At 35.9% G+C, this 21188-nt stretch overlaps 1 protein-coding gene across 1 annotated transcript in view; it reads right to left on the bottom strand.

Annotated features, from left to right (window-relative positions):
* The window catches only part of C2CD6 (C2 calcium dependent domain containing 6), a 115361-nt gene that overhangs the window by 22256 nt on the left and 71917 nt on the right, over positions 1-21188 (bottom strand). The window contains exons 9-12 of the mRNA XM_068543827.1: positions 18057-18162; positions 16158-16224; positions 13932-13975; positions 12475-12768 (exon numbers count right to left, since the gene is read on the bottom strand). Of these exons, the coding sequence (XP_068399928.1) occupies positions 12475-12768; positions 13932-13975; positions 16158-16224; positions 18057-18162 (511 nt within the window). The remainder of the gene's footprint in view (positions 1-12474; positions 12769-13931; positions 13976-16157; positions 16225-18056; positions 18163-21188) is intronic.

Below are 21188 nucleotides of genomic sequence, written 5' to 3'. Positions count from 1 at the left end.
CCTCAGTAAATTTAAGAAAATTGAAATCATATCAAGCATCTTTTCTGACCACAACGCTATGAGATTAGAAATGAATTACAGGGGAAAAAACGTAAAAAAGACAAACACATGGAGGCTAAACAATACGTTACTAAATAACCAAGAGATCACTGAAGAAATCAAAGAGAAAATAAAAAAATACCTAGAGACAAATGACAATGAAAACACGACGACCCAAAACCTATGGGATGCAGCAAAAGCAGTTCTAAGAGGGAAGTTTATAGCTATACAAGCCTACCTAAAGAAACAAGAAAAATCTCAAGTAAACAATCTAACCTTACACCTAAAGAAACTAGAGAAAGAAGAACAAACAAAACCCAAAGTTAGCAGAAGGAAAGAAATCATAAAGATCAGAGCTGAAATAAATGAAATAGAAACAAAGAAAACAATAGCAAAGATCAATAAAACTAAAAGTTGGTTCTTTGAGAAGATAAACAAAATTGATAAGCCATTAGCCAGACTCATCAAGAAAAAGAGGGAGAGGACTCAAATCAATAAAATCAGAAATGAAAAAGGAGAAGTTACAACAGACACCGCAGAAATACAAAGCATCCTAAGAGACTACTACAAGCAACTCTATGCCAATAAAATGGACAACCTGGAAGAAATGGACAAATTCTTAGAAAGGTATAACCTTCCAAGACTGAACCAGGAAGAAACAGAAAATATGAACAGACCAATCACAAGTAATGAAATTGAAACTGTGATTAAAAATCTTCCAACAAACAAAAGTCCAGGACCAGATGGCTTCACAGGTGAATTCTATCAAACATTTAGAGAAGAGCTAACACCCATCCTTCTCAAACTCTTCCAAAGAATTGCAGAGGAAGGAACACTCCCAAACTCATTCTATGAGGCCACCATCACCCTGATACCAAAACCAGACAAAGACACTACAAAAAAAGAAAATTACAGACCAATATCACTGATGAATATAGATGCAAAAATCCTCAACAAAATACTAGCAAACAGAATCCAACAACACATTAAAAGGATCATACACCACGATCAAGTGGGATTTATCCCAGGGATGCAAGGATTCTTCAATATATGCAAATCAATCAATGTGATACACCATATTAACGAAGAATAAAAACCATATGATCATCTCAATAGATGCAGAAAAAGCTTTTGACAAAATTCAACACCCATTTATGATAAAAACTCTCCAGAAAGTGGGCATAGAGGGAACCTACCTCAACATAATAAAGGCCATATACTACAAACCCACAGCAAACATCATTCTCACCGGTGAAAAACTGAAAGCATTTCCTCTAAGATCAGGAACGAGACAAGGATGTCCACTCTCACCACTATTATTCAACATAGTTTTGGAAGTCCTAGCCACGGCAATCAGAGAAGAAAAAGAAATAAAAGGAATACAAATTGGAAAAGAAGAAGTAAAACTGTCACAGTTTGCAGATGACATGATACTATACATAGAGAATCCTAAAAATGCCACCAGAAAACTACTAGAGCTAATCAATGAATTTGGTAAAGTTGCAGGATACAAAGTTAATGCACAGAAATCTCTTGCATTCCTATACACTAATGATGAAAAATCTGAAAGAGAAATTATGGAAACACTCCCATTTACCACTGCAACAAAAAGAATAAAATACCTAGGAATAAACCTACCTAGGGAGACAAAAGACCTGTATGCAGAAAACTATAAGACATTGATGAAAGAAATTAAAGATGATACCAACAGATGGAGAGATATACCATGTTCTTGGACTGGAAGAATCAATATTGTGAAAATGACTATACTACCCAAAGCAATCTACGGATTCAATGCAATCCCTATCAAGTTACCAATGGCATTTTTTACGGAACTAGAACAAATCATCTTAAAATTTGTATGGAGACACAAAAGACCCCGAATAGCCAAAGCAATCTTGAGGGAAAAAAACAGAGCTGGAGGAATCAGACTCCCTGACTTCAGACTATACTACAAAGCTACAGTAATCAAGACAATATGGTACTGGCACAAAAACAGAAACATAGATCAATGGAACAAGATAGAAAGCCCAGAGATAAACCCACGCACCTATGGTCAACTAATCTATGACAAAGGAGGCAAAGATATACAATGGAGAAAAGACAGTCTCTTCAATAAGTGGTGCTGGGAAAACTGGACAGCTACATGTAAAAGAATGAAATTTGAATACTCCCTAACACCATACACAAAAATAAACTCAAAATGGATTCGAGACCTAAATGTAAGACTGGACCCTATAAAACTCTTAGAGGAAAACATAGGAAAAACACTCTTTGACATAAATCACAGCAAGATCTTTTTTGATCCTCCTCCTACAGCAATGGAAATAAAAACAAAAATAAACAAATGGGACCTAATGAAACTTCAAAGCTTTTGCATAGCAAAGGAAACCATAAACAAGAGGAAAAGACAACCCTCAGAATGGAAGAAAATATTTGCAAACGAATCAACGGACAAAGGACTAATCTCCAAAATATATAAATAGCTCATTCAGCTCAATATTAAAGAAACAAACAACCCAATCCAAAAATGGGCAGAAGACCTAAATAGACATTTCTCCAAAGAAGACATACAGATGGCCAAGAAGCACATGAAAAGATGCTCAACATCACTAACTATTAGAGAAATGCAAATCAAAACTACAATGAGGTATCACCTCACACAAGTTAGAATGGGCATCATCAGAAAATCTACAAACAACAAATGCTGGAGAGGGTGTGGAGAAAAGGGAACCCTCTTGCACTGTTGGTGGGAATGTAAATTGACACAGCCACTATGGAGAACAATATGGAGGTTCCTTAAAAAACTAAAACTAGAATTACCATATGATCCAGCAATCCCACTACTGGGCATATACCCAGAGAAAACCGTAATTCAGAAAGACACATGCACCCCAATGTTCGTTGCAGCACTATTTACAATAGCCAGGACATGGAAGCAGCCTAAATGCCCATCGACAGACGAATGGATAAAGAAGTTGTGGTACATATATACAATGGAATATTACTCAGCCATAAAAAGGAACGAAATTGAGTCATTTGTTGAGACGTGGATGGATCTAGAGACTGTCATACAGAGTGAAGTAAGTCAGAAAGAGAAAAACAAATATCGTATATTAATGCATGTATGTGGAACCTAGAAAAATGGTACAGATGAACCGGTTTGCAGGGCAGAAGTTGAGACACAGATGTAGAGAACAAACGTATGGACACCAAGGGGGGAAAACTGTGGTGGGGTGGGGATGGTGGTGTGCTGAATTGGGCGATTGGTATTGACATGTATACAGTGATGTGTATAAAATTGATGACTGATTAAAAAAAAAAGAAAAAAAATTATAGTGGATAAAATAATTGTAAGGTGCATTTCACTTGCATGACTTGGGTCGACTCGAAGTGCAAAGTTAGCAAAGACAATGAGTTTGGAAGATCATGGCATGTTTTCCACTAGTCTATCAATCATTATTTAAGGCTTTAAATTTCATAAATGGAATTCATGGCATAGTAAAGGCAATGAAATTCAAATGGATGGGACTTGCTGGCAAGATGGAGGAGTAGAAAGATGTTAGCTCACCCCTTCTTAGAAGAACACCGAAATCACAACTAACTGCTGAACAACCATCGACAAAAAAACAACAACGCTGGAACCTATCAAAAAAAAAATACCCTACACCCACAGACAAAGAAGAAGCCACGACGAGACGGTAGGAGGGACGCAATCGTGACAAAATCAAATCCCATACCTGCCGGGTGGCCAACCCACAAACTGGAAAATAATTATATCGCAGAAGTTCTCCCACAGGAGTGAAAGTTTTGAGCCCCATGTCAGGCTCCTGAGCCTGTGGGTCTGCAAAGGGGGGTGGGGGGAGCCACCAGAGAATCTGGCTTTGAAGGTCAGTGGAGTTTGATTGCAAGAATTCTACAGGAATGGGGGAAACAAACTCCACTCTTGCAGGTGCACACAAGGTCTAGTGCACACCAGGATCCAGAGAAAAAAGCAGTGACCTCATAAGAGACTGGGCCAGACCTACCTGCTAGTATTGAAGGGTTACCCACAGAGGCTGTGGGGGCAGCTGTGGCTCACTGCAGGAAAAAAGACACTGGCAGCGGCAGTTTTGGCAAGTACTCATTGGCATAAGCCCTCCTGGAGGCCACCATACCCCCCACACACCCTCCTCACACCCCCCACCCCCCCCCCCCCTCGAAAACCCGAGCCACACCCAACAGCCTGTAGGCTCCAGTGCTGGGATGCCTCAGGCCAAACAACAAACAACATGGGAACAAAGCTCCACCCATCAGCAGACAGGCTGCTTAAATCTTCCTGAGCATGGCCCTGCCCACCAGAGGAACAAGAAAGAAGAACAAACAAAGGCCAAAGATAGTAGAAGAAAAGAAATAATCATAAAGATGAGAGCATAAATAAATGAAATAGAGATGAAGAAGACAATAGAAAAGATCAATGAAACTAAAAGCTGGTTCTTTGAAAAGATAAACAAAATTGATAAACCTTTAGCCAGACTCATCAAGGAAAAAAGGGAGAGGGCTCAATTCAATAACATTAGAAATGAAAAGGAGAAGTTACAATCAACACCACAGAAATACAAAGGATCATAAGAGACTACTATAAGCACCTATATGCCAATAAAATAGACAACCTGGAAGAAATGGACAAATTCTTAGAAACGTACAGTCTCCCAAGACTGAACCAGGAAGAAATCGAAAATATGAATAGACCAATCACAAGTACTGAAATTGAAACTGAAATTTAAAAACTCCTAAAAAAACAAAAGTCCAGGACCAGATGGCTTCACAGGCAAATTCTATCAAACATTTACAGAAGAGATAACACCTATCCTTCTGAAACTATTCCAAAAAAATTGCAGAGGAAGGAACACTCCCAACCTCACTCTATGAGGTCACCATCACCCTGATACCAAAACCAGACAAAGATACCACAAAAACAGAAAATTACAAGCCAATATCACTGATTAACATAGATGCAAAAATCCTCAACAAAATACTAGCAATCCAAATCCAACAATACATTAAAAGGATCACACACTATGATCAAGTGGGATTTATCCCAGGATGCAAGGATTTTTCAGTATCCACAAATCAATCAGTGTGATACACCACATCAACAGATTGAAGGAAAAATCCATATGATCATCTCAATAGATGCAGAAAAAGCTGTTGACAAAATTCAACAACCATTTATGATAAAAACTCTCCAGAAAGAGGGTATAGAGGGAACATACCTCAACATAATAAAGGCCATATATGAAAAACCTACAACTAACATCATACTAACAGTGAAAAGCTGAAAGCATTTCCTCTAAGATCAGGAACAAGACAAGGATGTCCACTCTCTCCACTTTTATTCAACATAGTTTTGGAAGTCTTAGCCACAGCAATCAGAGAAGAAAAAGAAGTAAACGGAATCCAAATTTAGTTTTGGAAGTCTTAGCCACGGCAATCAGAGAAGAAAAAGAAGTAAAAGGAATCCAAATTGGAAAAGAAGAAGTAAAACTGTCACTGTTTGCAGATGACATGATACTATACATAGAAAATCCTAAAGACCTACCAGAAATCTACTAGAGCTCATCAATGAATTAGGTAAAATTGCAGGATGCAAAATTAATACACAGAAATCTGTTGCACTTCTATACACTAATAATGAAAGATCAGAAAGAGAAATTAAAGAAACAATCCCATTTACCATCGCATCAAAAAGAGTAAAATGCCAAGGAATAAACCTCCCTGAGGAGAAAAAAGACCTGTACTCTGAAAACTGTAAGATGCTGATGAAAGAAATCGAAGATAACACAAACAGATGGAAAGATATACCATGTTCTTGGACTGGAAGAATCAATATTGTCAAATGACTATACTACCCAAGGCAATCCTCAGATTCAATGCAATTCCTATCAAATTACCAGTGGTGTTTTTCACAGAAAAAAAATTTAATAAAAAAATTTATTTTAGAATAAAATAAATCTTAAAAAATTTTTAAGGAGATACATTTTTTTAAATTAATTAATTAATTAATTTATGGCTGTGTTGGGTCTTCGTTTCTGTGCAAGGGCTTTCTCTAGTTGTGGCACGTGGGGGGCCACTCTTCATCGCGGTGCGTGGGCCTCTCAGTATCGTGGCCTCTCTTGTTGCACAGCACAGGCTCCAGACGCACAGGCTCAGCAATTGTGGCTCAGGGGCCTAGTCGCTCCGCAGCATGTGGGATCTTCCCAGACCAGGGCTCAAACCCGTGTTCCCTGCACTGGCAGGCAGATTCTCAACCACTGCGCCACCAGGGAAGCCCCCTAGGAGATACATTTTTTATGGAGACACAAAAGACCCTGAATAGTCAAAGCAATCTTGAGAAAGAAAAATGGAGCTGGGGGAATCAGGCTCCCTGACTTCAGACTATACTACAAAGCTACAGTAATCAAGACAGTATGGTACTGGCACAAAAACAGAAATATAGATCAATGGAACAGGATAGAAAGCCCAGAAAGAAACCCACGCATGTATGGTCAATTAGTCTATGACAAAGAAGGCAAGACTATACAATGGAGGAAAGACAGTCTCTTCAATAAATGGTGCCAGGAAAACTGGACAGCTACATGTAAAAAAATAAAATTAGAACATTCTTTAACACCATACACAAAAGTAAACTCAAAATGGATTAAAGACCTAAATGTAAGGATGGATATTATAAAACTGTTAAAGGAAAACATAGGCAGAACACTCTTTGACATAAATCGTAGCAATATCTTTTTTGAGTCATCTCCTAGAGTAATGGAAATAAAAACAAAAATAAACCAATGGGACCTAATTAAACTCAAAAGATTTGCACAGCAAAGGAAACCACAGACAAAACAAAAGTACAACCCACAGAATGGGAGAAAATATTTGCAAACAATGCAACTGACAAGGGATTACTCTACAAAATTTACAAACAGCTCATGTGGCTCAATATCAAAAAACAAACAAACAACCCAATCAAAAGATGGGCAGAAGATCTAAATAGACACTTCCCCAAAGAAGGTGTACAGATGGCCAAGAGGCACATGAAAAATGCTCAACATCACTAATTATTAGAGAAATGCAAATCAAAACTACAATGAGATATCATCTCACACCAGTCAGACTGGCCATCATCGAAGTCTACAAACAATAAATTCTGGAGAGGGTGTGGAGAAAAGGGAACTCTCCCACACTGTTCGTGGGAATGTAAATTGGTACAGCCACTATTGAGAACAGTATGGAGGTTCCTTAAAAAACTAAAAACAGAGCTACCATATGATCCAGCAATCCCACTCCTGGGTATATATCTGGAGAAAAACGTGGTTTGAAAGGATCATGCAACCTAGTGTTCACTGCAGTGCTGTTTACAATAGCCAGCACATGGAAACAACCTAAATGTCCATCAGCAGAGGAATGGATAAAGAAGATGTGGTACACATATACAATGGAATATTACTCAGCCATAAAAAGGAACAAAATGGTGCCATTTGCTGAGACATGGATAGACCTAGAGTCTGCCATACAGAGTGAAGTAAGTCAGAAAGAGAAAAAGAAATATTGTATAATATCACTTATATGTGTAATCTAGAAAAATGGTACAGATGAACTTATTTGCAACGCAGAAATAGAAACACAGATGTAGAGAACAAACTTATGGATACCAAGGGGGAAGGGGAGTGGGCTGAATTAGGAGATTGGGATTGAAATATATACATTACTACGTATAAAATAGATAACTAATGAGAACCTACTGTATAGCATACTATTTCACTCATACTAAGTGAAATCAGTCAGCCAGAGAAAGACAAATATCATATGATATCGCTTATATGTGAAATCTAAAAAAAATGATACAAATAAACTCATTTACGAAACAGAAACAGACTCACAGACTTAGAGAACGAATTTATGGTTACCAGGGAGGAAGGGTGAGGGGGGGGGTGGATAGATTGGGACTTTGGGATTGACATATACACACTACTATATTTAAAATTGATAACCAACAAGGACCTACTGTATAGCACAGGGAACTCTGCTCAATATTCTGTAATAACCTAAATGGGAAAAGAATTTGAAAAAGAATAGATATATGTATATGTAAAACTGAATCCCTTTGCTATACACCTGAAACTAACACAACATTGTTAATCAACTATGCTCCAATAAAATAAAAATTTTTTAAAAATTCAAATGAATGAACAAAAGGTTAGTGATATCACACATACCACTCCCTGCCTTCCTTAATCCTAGTCTTCAGCAGGCACTAGTGACTTTAAACTCAAAAACTCATAAATAATCAGAGCCTTTATCACTACTCTTTATGGAATATGGAATTAATCTCGCTGCCTCATGCCTGATATTTGGTATGCTAGAACTAGGTGCTTCATTCACCTTGAAAGTATTAAAATAATTTGTATTTCCCCAGGACCAAATGATTTTGATTAATCACATACAATGAGGCTCAGGAATTGTAACATATTCAGAGATTCCAAAGAAAATGCCTCAAAACCCTGCAGTATTTCTAATTAATTAACTACTTCAACAAATATTTATTGAGTGCCCATCATGGACTCATCACTACTCTAAATGGTAAGATACTGTGATGAGTAAGACTAAATCCCTACCATTTGGAACAAAGTCAAGTGGGAGTGACAGACAATAACAAGTAAAGAAACATGTAATATGATACCAGGTAATGATACAAGAAAAAAATAGAGATGGGCTAGGGTGAGTGAGTGGATAATTATTTTACTTAGAGTGGTCAGAGAAGGCCCCTCTAAGGCGGTAACAGCTGAGTAGAGACCTGAATGGTGTGAATGAATGAACCCCAAGAAGATCCGGAGAAGAGCATTCCCATCAGACAGAAGAATAGTTGTGGTGCTACTGCTAACTGTGCTGATTATACAATAACCACTCCTGATACTACCCTGTCACAACAGAACCTGAATTCTGCTTGTAACAGCAAGGTATACAGCCCCAAATGATGAATCATTATTGGCAACCCCATTCCATTTTGCCAAATGCTAGTTTTCTCATACTCCTTTGAAGCTAAACATAGTCATGTAAACTAATTCTAGTCAATGGGACATAAAATCTGCTGGAGGATTATTGGGTAAACTTCTGTTTCTTTGTAGAAATAAAAGGGGGCAAGTGCAAAAGAAACTTGAATGTTCTACCCCCTGCCTTGATCTACAAATGACGCCTAGGACTGAAGCAAACATCCGGTAATAATGAAGTGACAAGCAAGACTGTGAAAAAGAGGAAAGATAAGAAAGAGCCTGGTTCCTGGGTCCTTAATGACACTGTTAAGCCACTAAACCAATGCCAGGAATCCCTACCTCATGACTTCATTGATCAGGTTCCAGTGGCATTGCCAGTAAAATGTAGTTTCAAAGTCAAGATCACAAGGCCATGAGAACTGTTGTTAACACTTCAAAAATATTTAAGGTAGTATCTTACAGACCCACTTGACTAGACAAAAAATATTCTAAGTATCTTAGGGTGGCCTCTTAGATCCTCTCTGCTAGACCAGAGAGCTTCTAAGATTCTTAAGGATTTTGTGCTACAGCACCTTGACTATCAGTCAAAAGTAAACGGGGGCATGTTTTAAAGATATTTAGGGGTGTAACATTTAGCTAAGGTCATAATTTGATACCCAGGAAACCCGCAAAATCTCTAAGATAATCATAGTATCTTGGACTGAAAGGAACAGAGACAATTTAAAATGCAAAGAGGTTTTTGAACTCTTAACTTTCTACAGATAAGACATAGGCTGCAAAGCTACTCAGCTACAAATATAAGCTCTTTCTTATGGAAAAAGAAAGATTCTCAGAGGGCAGAGCCAGAGCTTCAGAATTACTATGGCTCACTGACTGCTATATGCTTCTCTTTACCCTTCCTTCACCTTTGGAATGTAAGTGCCTGTTGTTATCCTATTTCTGATTCACCATTGTATGTAGTGGACAGATAACTGGTCTCTTCAATTCACAGGTCTTAAGATTGAGAGAAGCCACGCTCAAGAACCTTCATCTACCTGGATCTGATTTAGATTATGAAATTCCGTACTTAAGCTTGAGCCTAATGCAGTAATGGCATGAAACTAAGAATCTTGGAAGCATAGTAAGTGTATTTTGCATGTGGGAGAGAAATTACTTGGAGCTAGAGATGGTTAATCTGTGGATGGCCCCCAATAAATAACACCTTCCAAAATTCACGCTCTTATGTAGTCCCCTCCCATGTTGGGTCAGGGCTGAGCCTGGGACTTGCTTTAACTAACAGAATGGAGTGAAAGTGACCCTATGCTAGTACAAAGCCTAAGTCTTAAGAGTACCTGAAGCTTCTGTTTTTGTATATTGGAAGCCCTGAGCTGCCACATAAAAAGTTCAGCTGCCCTGCTAGAAAGACCACATAGAGAGACCATATGAAGAGGTTGCATGGACAGGGGGAGGAATAATCCCTAAGATTACAGAGAGAGAAACTGAGACACAGAGAGAGAGAGAGAGAGAAGTTGAGAGAGAGAGAGAGAAACAGGCACATCAAACCAGATGTCCATGCATCCCAACTGAGCCCAGACGTATAAAACACATAAGAGAGCCATAATGAGTGTTCCAGCCCAGTCAAGCTCCTAGATGACTAGAGGACCAGCCAACATCAAGTGGAGCAAAACAACTGCCTACCTAAGCAAAGTCAACCCATAGAATCTTGAGAAATAATAAAATGGTTATTTTAAGCCACTAAATTTTGGAGTGGTTTGTTATGGAGCAATGAATAATTCACTTATCAAATGAAAACTGAATATTTTGGAAGTCAGATTCAATAAAGAAATTAAAAGGCAAACCACAAAAACTATGAAAAAGTATGTGCCATGAATATACAAGGTTATTATCTGTATAATAAAAAGAGCTCATTATAAAACCTAAACAACATCACCAAATACTCAACAGAAAAAAATGGACAATCTACTCATCTACTCATAGGGAAAATCAAGATGGCTAATAAGCATGAAAAAGTTTTAATCATTATTTAAAATATCATTAATACTCAAATATCACTGGTCAGAATATAAAGTGGCACAATCTTTCAGGAGAGCAATTTGTCAACATGCTATTTCTATAAATATATGAGAAGATAATCATAGACACAAATAAATAGGTAAAAGAATATTAATTTCAAGCTTAATGTCCAAAAATATAGAAACTATTTTAAATTACTGAATATCAATATTTGAGGATATCCTGCATCTTGCAAATTTTAAAGAAAATTCAGGTAACATGCTTATAATATAATATCAAGTTTAAAAAAGCATAATATAAAATTATACATATATAATTTGATCCAAGTTTTTAAAAATAAATAAAAGATATACATATGTTAATAACAAAGACTGAAAGGAAATAAAATTATTAAATGTGGCAGTAGAATTATAACTACTTTTATTTTCTTTTTTATACTTCTATTTTCTAAAGTTCCTATAATGACTGTGTATTACTTTCACATTCAGTAAAAACAAGTATGTTTTTCTTTTTAAGTTACATTGCTTAGCGTATTGGTCTAGGTAATTAGGAATAATTCCCCAATTTGAGATATTTAATAAAATTATATCTTTTGGAATTTGGAAAGGAATTTAGAAATGACCTAGTATAAACTACCATTCAGTAGATGAGAAAATAGGCCTAGGGATTCAGGTGTGCAAGCTTGCTGATGTATTTAGAGGCAGAGCCATACTTAGAACTCAGATTGTTTTCCCACTGACCAATACACATTTTTACACTGCTTTATGATAGTGACTCAAACAAGATGAAAAGACCTAAGTAGAATAACTGTCATTTTGAGAAATGCTTTTCCCTGGTGTACCTTTAAATTTTCAGATCATTCTCATTTTAAACTATAAAACTGTTTGTAACAGGGGCACATATGCTATTTCCTATAACAGTTTCATTAAAAATTTCCAATGAAATAACCTCTCAGGCTTTCCTTTGAGTTTAGATTTTGCTACCATTTTTATACTTTCAGCTGAATTTTACACCAAACCATGAGACTGGTTTGTATTACTGGTTTCTCAGATCACTTTGTTTTTCCTTCAAAGGTTTTTTTCCTCCGTACTTGATGAGTATTAGTAGGGTAGGAATATTTAATATACTTAGACACACTTCTACTTGGAGACATTTGAATGTATTTTCAATTTATTTATTTTTTATTAATGAATTCTTTAGTTTTTCTTAGTCTTATACTTCTAATACAAGGATCGTGACTTTGAAAGCTACCTTTTGATTTTGAATCTGGGGAAACTAAGCTTGTGCTCTTCCTTCAAGCTAAGCTCAGATTGTTGCTTTGCCACCTAATTTCTGTTGGAGATAAATTTAAGTTCCTCCTCTTTATTCTACCTGGATTTATATGGATATTTTTCAACTTTACCTCTGATGGAGATGAGTCAGTTTTTAAAAGGCTTGGATATCTATCTTTCAGTTTTTCTTTTGGTGGGAAGAATAGATTTTTCATTTTTATCTCCGGCATAGCTTCTTGCTGGTGTTCCTCTAAAGGTGGTATTTCGTCCTCTTCTGTTAATGTCAGCCTAGGAATAGTGGGCAATGGCGTATCTGTTTCCTTTGTTGACGTGTCACTTTTAGGAGCAACAACATTTGAATCATCTTCACCCGACTGGTTCAAAGTTGGTAGAGTCAGGCCTTTCTTATCATCATTATCCAGTAACTAGAAAATGTATCAATAAGACAAGCTACTTATTAATCATTATCAACTAGAAAATATTTAAAACTAACAAAACTGGACTTAAAATCATTTGTACTTTTATCCTTTATTATAACAAGTTACCATCAATATTTGTAAATTATTACATTCCTTATTTGAAGAGTTGAGAAATTCTCTACTTGCCTGACACCATGGACTATAGGATATTATCCATAAAAATGATCATACTGCATTATAAAGTAGAGGTTCTCATATATTCATATTTTATAAATCATCAGCATCTCAAAGAAGAAAACCAAGGTGTCTGACATTTTACTGTTACTATAATATCACCAATATGCCATAACAAAGGAAACTTTAATAGCAAAATGGCACAAAGAACAATATCATAAAAAATCACAATTATATGGTAAAATAAAGGAAATTTTAATAGCAAAATAGTACAAAGAATAGTATCATAAAAGAAAGGACAGTCTGTTAAGCCAAGTAAATTTAGCTGTATGAGAAATTCTCTATATTGTCTTTTTTTCTCTCTCTTTGGATTGTGCAAAAACAGTACATACTGACTCTTCAATTGGTATTTTGGGAGCCACTGGCCCAAGAATAGAAATCATTAAACCCTATTTGTCAAGTAGTACAGAAGAATCTTTTATATTTTATTGGTTTACATAGGGGTCCACTGCCTTACAGAATTAATACCTTCTGTAAAAATAGCTAAAAAGCAAATAATATGTAAACTCTATTTATTTCTATTTATAAAATACAGACTATTACTTTGGAGATTATACATTATAGAGAATACACAGTTGTATTATAGAGAAAAAGTAAAGAATGTAGTTAGGTCTGTGGCATCCATTTCTAAGGTGCAGAACTTTATGCTTTCTTTTATTTGTTTCCCCCCTTCTGTTCATAAACACCTTTTGTCCCCTACATTCATATGTACTTTAAAATGTTACTATTTGATACTGAAACTTCCCTTTTAACAGTTTAAGTTAAATAAATCGTGTAACACTGTACAGATATTGTCGTAACAGAAATAACCATGAAAACTTGAATAACTTCTTGAGTGCTTTCTTCTTTCCATCTATAAATATTTCTCCATTTACAAATATTTCATCCCTTTATAAAATAGTAACTATTAGAAGTTCTCTTTCAAGTTCCCTTACCTCACTTGGAATAGTTTCAGCTTCTTCCTTTATAAGAGGGATATCTGTTAAGAAATTCATAGAAGTATTTTATTATATATAAAAAACAAACATTATTTATATGCATTAATAAAATATTACAGTTTTTCTCACCAAGAATAGGAGCAATTTAAATCAAAGCAGTTATTCGAACATAAACACTACATATTTAGTAAAAACAGGCTGATGAATCTCTGGGAAGATGGAGGAGTAAATGAACAAGTGTGGAGATGAAGTGAAAACATGTATAAAATGATAAGATTTCAGATCCCTCAATATAAGACATAAAAACAGGCATGTACTATATTTTACTAAAAGTCAAGAGGAAATAAAAATAAATCCCAGATGGTCAGTGATAAGGTTGGGATTGGAAAAAAAGAGTAAAGTTGTATGTAACCAGAAAAAATAGGACCATTCAAGAGAGGCTAACTGAAGCACTTGTAAAATTTTCCTAGAAATATAAAGAATACATATTTAGCAAACAAAAAAGAAAATTCTAAAAGGGAAAGGGAATAAATAATTGAGATACAAAGGGATGCATAAGTCTAGTAAAAAACACAATTTATTAAGGTCACTATTAGCTGCATGACTGCTGTCAGCTCATTTTTCTGAGCCTTGGTTTTCTCACATGTAAAATAGATTAGCGATAGCTTATCTTATAGGTATGTTACAAGTATATACAATGGGAGCAGCAATGTGGTTAAATGCTTGAGTTCTTGGGTCAAATAGACTAGGTTCAAATTAATGGCTGTGTCACCTCTCACTGACTTGATCCTCAGTTTTCTCATCTGTAAATATGTGGATAAATAATAATAGCACCCTCGATTGACTGCTCTGAGTACTGAGTTACATAATCCAAGTAATGTGCCTGGAACCCAGTGATCAGTAAATGTTAGCTGTAACTACAGGGAGCTACTGGAATGCCAAAAGGAAAGAAGTCACTAGAGGATCCAATGGGACTTGAAATAAACTCTGTGGATAAGTGAAAAAAAGTAAAAAAAAAAAAAAAAAAAAATAGTAACCACCAGTGTGTGAGAGAGGTTAACCTCCAATATTCAACAGCAATATTGAAGAGGGAAGTTGTGATTCTCCTACAACCTAAAACTTGAATGTTTCAGTGAAAAAGCAGATTAAAGATGAAATAGCTCTGCTAGGCTGGTTGATCCTCAGAGGTTAAGAAATGAATATATCAAAGCCTGAGGTAGCCGGGGAAGTAGAATTAGAGAAGTAACCTGTGGCCAAAGTCTTATAACAATAAATCATTAATCCACACCAGCAGAATCCAAGATTTTAAAGATAGAGTATTATGCATCTATTTTAACTTACTTTCTAAATGAATCTTTTAAGAGAGATTTTTCTTAAAGACTGCATGAACAGTATCTTCTATTAATTAAATATCTTACTGATAATTTGTGCAAAGTTCTCACATTTAATGTTAATTTAATTTCCTGTCCCGCTCTCTCTCCTCCTCCCTTTCTCTTACACACACACACGCACACGCATGCACATACACACATCCTCCACATAAAAGAGACCAAAAGGGGCTTCCCTGGTGGCGCAGTGGTTGAGAATCCACCTGCCAATGCAGGGGACACGGGTTCGAGCCGTGGTCTGGGAAGATCCCACATGCTGCGGAGCAGCTAGGCCCGTGAGCCACAACTACTGAGCCTGCGTGTCTGGAGCCTGTGCCCCACAACAAGAGAGGCCGCAACAGTGAAAGGCCCGTGCACCATGATGAAGAGTGGCCCCTGCTTGCCACAACTAGAGAAAGCCCTCGCATAGAAGCGAAGACCCAACACAGCCAAAAAAATTAATTAAATAAATAAATAAATAAATAAATAAATAAATAAATAAATAAATAAGTCAGGAGAAATAATTAAAAAAAAAAATGAGACCAATAGCTCTACAGTTAACAATGTTTAACAAAAATACCTTTTCATAGATTATAGGTAAGATTTAACTTTTTTCTTGTTCTTAAAGAGGAAAGGAGTATTAAAGATAAAAATAACTCTTAATTGGGTCTAAGTATTTTCTTTGGAGTGTTAACAAAATAAATACTATATACCAAAAATATAATGAAATGTATTTTTATTCCCTAACAAAAAATGAAGTATACTTAAAGCAGATTGCTAGTTTTCTTTTTGTGATATAACCACCCTGTTTTAATTATCTTAATAATAAATACAAAAGGTAAATTAGTTTCTTAACCTGATGTCACAGTATCTGTAGGTCTCTCTTCCAATTGGCTTTCAAGTACCTCATTGGTATTACTTTCCTAGAAGAAAAACATATTGGAGAAATGTTTAAAGAGCTAAAACATTTGTTCCTGCTTTCATAACTTTTTTAAATACTTTAAAAAAATTTACAGAAGACAAGAAGAATATGGGTTTGTGAGAAAAGCAAACAGTACTGTTTTAAAGACAGGCACACCCTGGCTAGGAGTTAACGGTCCAGAAGAGAAGACCCAAGAATTGATAGGGTTTCTGAATGATGAATGCATGACAGAAAAAGATTACAAGACAAATGACATAATGTTTAACTTCAAGGGGTATAAGAGGATACCCACCGGAAACAGATCACTTTTTTATTGGAATACATTATGGTCTATCAGTTGCAAAGTGATGTGGATCTTTATAAAATTCCAAGAAGAATTATAAGGTGGAGTGACCACTGGCTCTTATAAAATACTGATTTTTCAATGAAAACCCAAAGTTCAGAGTCCCTTTAATGAAAAGCCCCACAGAATTTCCCTAAAATACTAATTCTGTATTAGCAAATGCTAATCAATTTATTTTATCACAGCACAATCCTGCCCAATTATCTCAGAGGCATTGAAAAACATGAATATATCAATATGTTATGACTACCATTTCAAAGCTGTGATTTTAGTCAATGTTTTCTCTATTCACTGAAATCCCTATGAATCTTTTACTGCCAGGTCAAAATGTATAGATTAGATAGTACTTCTAAATAGTAACTCTTACTTATATATCTGATAAGGGTCTAGTATCCAAAATATATAAAGAACTCTTACAACTCAACAGTAAAAATACAAATAGCCTAATTAAAAAATCAGCAAAAGATATGAATAAAAATTTATTCAGAGAAGATATACAAATGGCCAGTATTCACAGGAAAAGATGTTCACATCATTGGTCATTAAAGAAATGCAAATCAAAATCACAATGAGATACCACTTCAAACCCACTAGGATGGCCATAATTAAATTTTTTTAAAAAAGGAAAATAACAAGTGTTGTAGGAGATATGGCACCCTCATGCCTTGCTGGTTAAATGTAAAATTGTGCAGCTGCTGTGGCAAACAGTTTGGTAGTTTCTGAAAAAGTTAACACAATTAGGATATGATCCAGCAATTCCACCCCTAAGTATATACCCAAGAGAATTAAAAACATACATGCACACAAAAACTGCACATGAATGTTCATAGCAGCATTATACATAATAGCTAAAAAGTGGAAACAACCAAATGTCCATCAACTGATGAGTGGATAAAAAAATGTAGTATATCCAAACAATGAAATATTATTTGGCAATGAAATGAAATGAAGTATTGATACATGCTACAATAGGGATGAACCTTAAAAACACTATACTAAGTGAAAGAATCAAGTCACAAAGGACCATATATTGTATGATTCCATTTATATGAAATATCTAGAACAAGCAAATCTATAGAGACATAAAGTACATTAGTTGTCGTCTAGGGCTAGCAGGGCATGAGGGGTTTGGAGGATATAGGCTAAGAGGTATGGGGTTTCTTTTCGGGGTAATGATAATGTTCTCTGATTGTAGCGATGGAAGCACAACTCTGTCAATATACTTAGGGTCACTGAATTGTACACTTTAAGTGGATGAACTATACAGTATGTGAATTATATCTCAACAAAGCTGTTAAAAACTAAACTTATAAATTATTAATCAATATTTATTGAATGTCACATTATCAAAATAGGAAGGTGCATGAACTATGAGTAGCATTTTATAGAGAGGGAACAAATTAACAATATCTGATCATTATTTTTAATTATCATAATTTTAAAATAAAAAGTAAAAATCTATGTACGGAAGAATGTATTATGTTAATTACCTTAGATTCTTTACATTCCAATCTTGGGGTAAGAACTCCTTCTAAGTAGCTAGCTTTTTCTATCCATGTACTCAGACGTCTATATTCTTTTTTCATTTTTTCTAGCCTAAAGAAAAATCAGTTACAGATTTAAAAAGTGATAGAAGAATATATATGGTATGAAACAAAGAACAACACATACAGTATGATACATTTATAAAAAGTTCTTAAAGAAGAAAACCAACAATATATTGTTTAAGGACACATAGGAAAAGGAATGATTATGACAAAAATCAGGGTAGTAGTTACCTGGGGAGAGTTCGGGAGAGGGATGTAATCTCATAAGGGCACACAAAACACATTATAATATTGGTAATGTTGTATTTCTTAACCCGAATTGTAAATATCTAGGCAATGGTCTTATTATCTTTATTTAAGTTATACATACATATTTAAGAAATTATTCTATATATATTGCTCTCATTTAAACTGTATATATATATTTTATAAATTATTCAACAAATATATGATATCTTCTGCAATAAAACAAATGAAAAGATAGGAATTTAGTTTTTAATCCAAATTTCAAAAAGCTTTCATAATCTAAAGATATAATCGACAAGAATTAAATGGAAAAGAGGAAATGTTTCTCAATTCATTTCATTAGGACACTATGACCTTGACAATAAAGCATAACAAGGACATTACAAAGAAGGAAAATTAGTCTAATCTCATTCACAAACATAGATGCAAATGTTACAAATAAAATATAATTTTAGTACAAAAAATGTAGTGGTAGGAAAATATAATATACCATGAACGAGTTGGCTTTATCCCAGGAATATAAGGATATTTTGACATTAACAACAGAACGTTTAATTTAAATACAATTTAACTGATTAAAAGAGAACAATAATTTGGCAAAATACAACATCCATTCATGATTAAAATAGAAAACTCTTAGAAAACTAGGAACAGAATGGAATAATTTACTTAATCTGGTACAGGACATCAACCAAAAAACCTATATAAATAATGTGCTTGACTATTAAATGCTAGAAGCATTGCCATGAAAGATCCTGAACAAAACAAAGATGTCCACCCTTACCATTTATAACAGACATTGACTGGAGCTTCCAGCCAGCATAGAATGCCAAGAAAACAAAACTAAAGATTAAGGACTGGGAACAAAGAAACAAAATTGTTATTACTTGTAGATGATATGATTGTTTAAATAAATTCCCCCAAATGATACCACAAATAAGTTAATATGAATATGAAAGTTTAGCAAAAAAGGAAAATTCCAAGAAGATGATGGCAGCAGAAGTAGCATAGTTTTTGAATCCTCCCAAATATCTACATAAAAACATTCAGAGTATCTAGGTAGCAAACCCAAAAACTTATAGGCAACATTTACAACAAAATCACGTGACAAGGTTTCCCTATTAACCCCATATACATAAGACCTTCATGGTATCAGTGAATATATGGGAGAAAGCAACGGGTATAAAAGGGGCATCTGATGAATGTGAGAATAAGAGAACCCCAAATAGCCAACAGGTAGTCACAAGAAAGCACAGCCAGCCAGCTTGAGAACAGCAGTTGAAACTGGGAGGGTTTTGCTCATTCCAATAGTGGGTGAGTACAAAGCATTCATGATAAGAATTAAAGGACTGGAGTAGTCTAACCACTGAGAATGCTCAAAACTGACCAGCCAGGTCTCTACTTAGGGACAGGGCCTCAGAAAGCCTTGAAAGAAGGTCACTGTATTTTTAAACACCAAATAAAAACTTCAGAAGTGGGAGCTCTGTGAAGCTAGAAAAGCTTTCAGAACCAAGCTTCTACAAAAAATTCAGGAAAATTAATTTCATATAAAATTGAGCAACAGAGAATTATCAGGGCCAAATTCCAGAGTAGTTATAAGAAGATAATAAGGATCAAAATAACATTCTTAGATTGCAGAAACACACAACAAAGATACATGGGAGTCAGTGAGCAGAGGGAGGAGAGGGGGACCCATTCTGCTAGGAAGAAGGGGGTTGGGTGGTGCTGCCACTCAAGAGAAGGCAGAGCAACAGCCATTGCTGTCACTGGAAGCCAAAGAAGTCGAGGTTCTGCAGGTAGAGCTCAGGGAGCCACTCTGAATGGAGAAGCATTATAAGGATCCAGATGTGTTCTACTAAGCCAAGAACTGAAGAAATTTGTGGATTCCAGTCCAAGATGATGAAGAGGCTCCTGAACTCATTCATCTCCTCTCAGAGATACACCAAATCTATAGTTGTACAAGGAGCAATTCCTGCTGAAAGAAATCCAGAAATAGCTGAGCAACTCCTAAACACTGGACGAATCAGAAAATACCCACAGCAAATGGGTAGGAAAGGCTGAGATACACTCTCACCATAAACCTAACCCTGGCACCATGTCATACAATTGGGAAGGAACTTCCAATTCCCAGCATCTCTTTGAGGAGAGAAAGGTTTGGACCCCACAATGAGTGCTCTAACTTTCAAGACTGCCACTTGAGGGACAGGCCCCCAAAACACCTAGCTAGGTCAAACCTAGCTTGTGACCATGAGACCCTCAAGGTTAAAACAAAATAAGAACTATTTCTATTAAGAAGTAGTTCTTAATGGGTTCTCTAGGACTTGCCATGGTTATGTGCCAAGGGCTCAGCAAAGAGTAGGCAAAAACTCTCCATCTCCCAGTCTTTCCCCAAAAGAAGCCTACTCACATTCTGTAAAAGTTAATGTTTGAGGGTCAGGCTTCTAATTTAGCATGCTTCTAGGGGCTGACTGCAATCCTCCCTGGAAACCAGGGAAGCCAGCAGACACTGCATCTCTCTTCTCCCTCTAGCCTGATCCAGATCACCAGTATCTCCAAGGAAAAGTTTGTACATACAAGTGGCACCCCAGATTTTGTGGCTGCCACCCAAGGCACAAGCCCCCAGGTTGCCTGATGTCATAGTCAACAGGGTTTGCATTTACCAGTCTACAGGACTATAGTACACAAAGAAGCAGTTTTTATGGGTGCAGGTGCACCACCAACCCTGTGACTATACAAACAGGCCCAGCACAGAGGGAAGAGGAAAAAAAAGTTCTCCAGTTTCTCCCTGAAAGGGCTCTAACTACATACTTTCCCAGCATCTACCTGGGG

This window comes from Eschrichtius robustus, chromosome 5 (genome assembly GCF_028021215.1).
Source record: "Eschrichtius robustus isolate mEscRob2 chromosome 5, mEscRob2.pri, whole genome shotgun sequence".
NCBI lineage: Eukaryota > Metazoa > Chordata > Mammalia > Artiodactyla > Eschrichtiidae > Eschrichtius > Eschrichtius robustus.
Note: the sequence above shows the minus strand (reverse complement) of the source record. Positions and strands in the feature narration are given on the sequence as shown.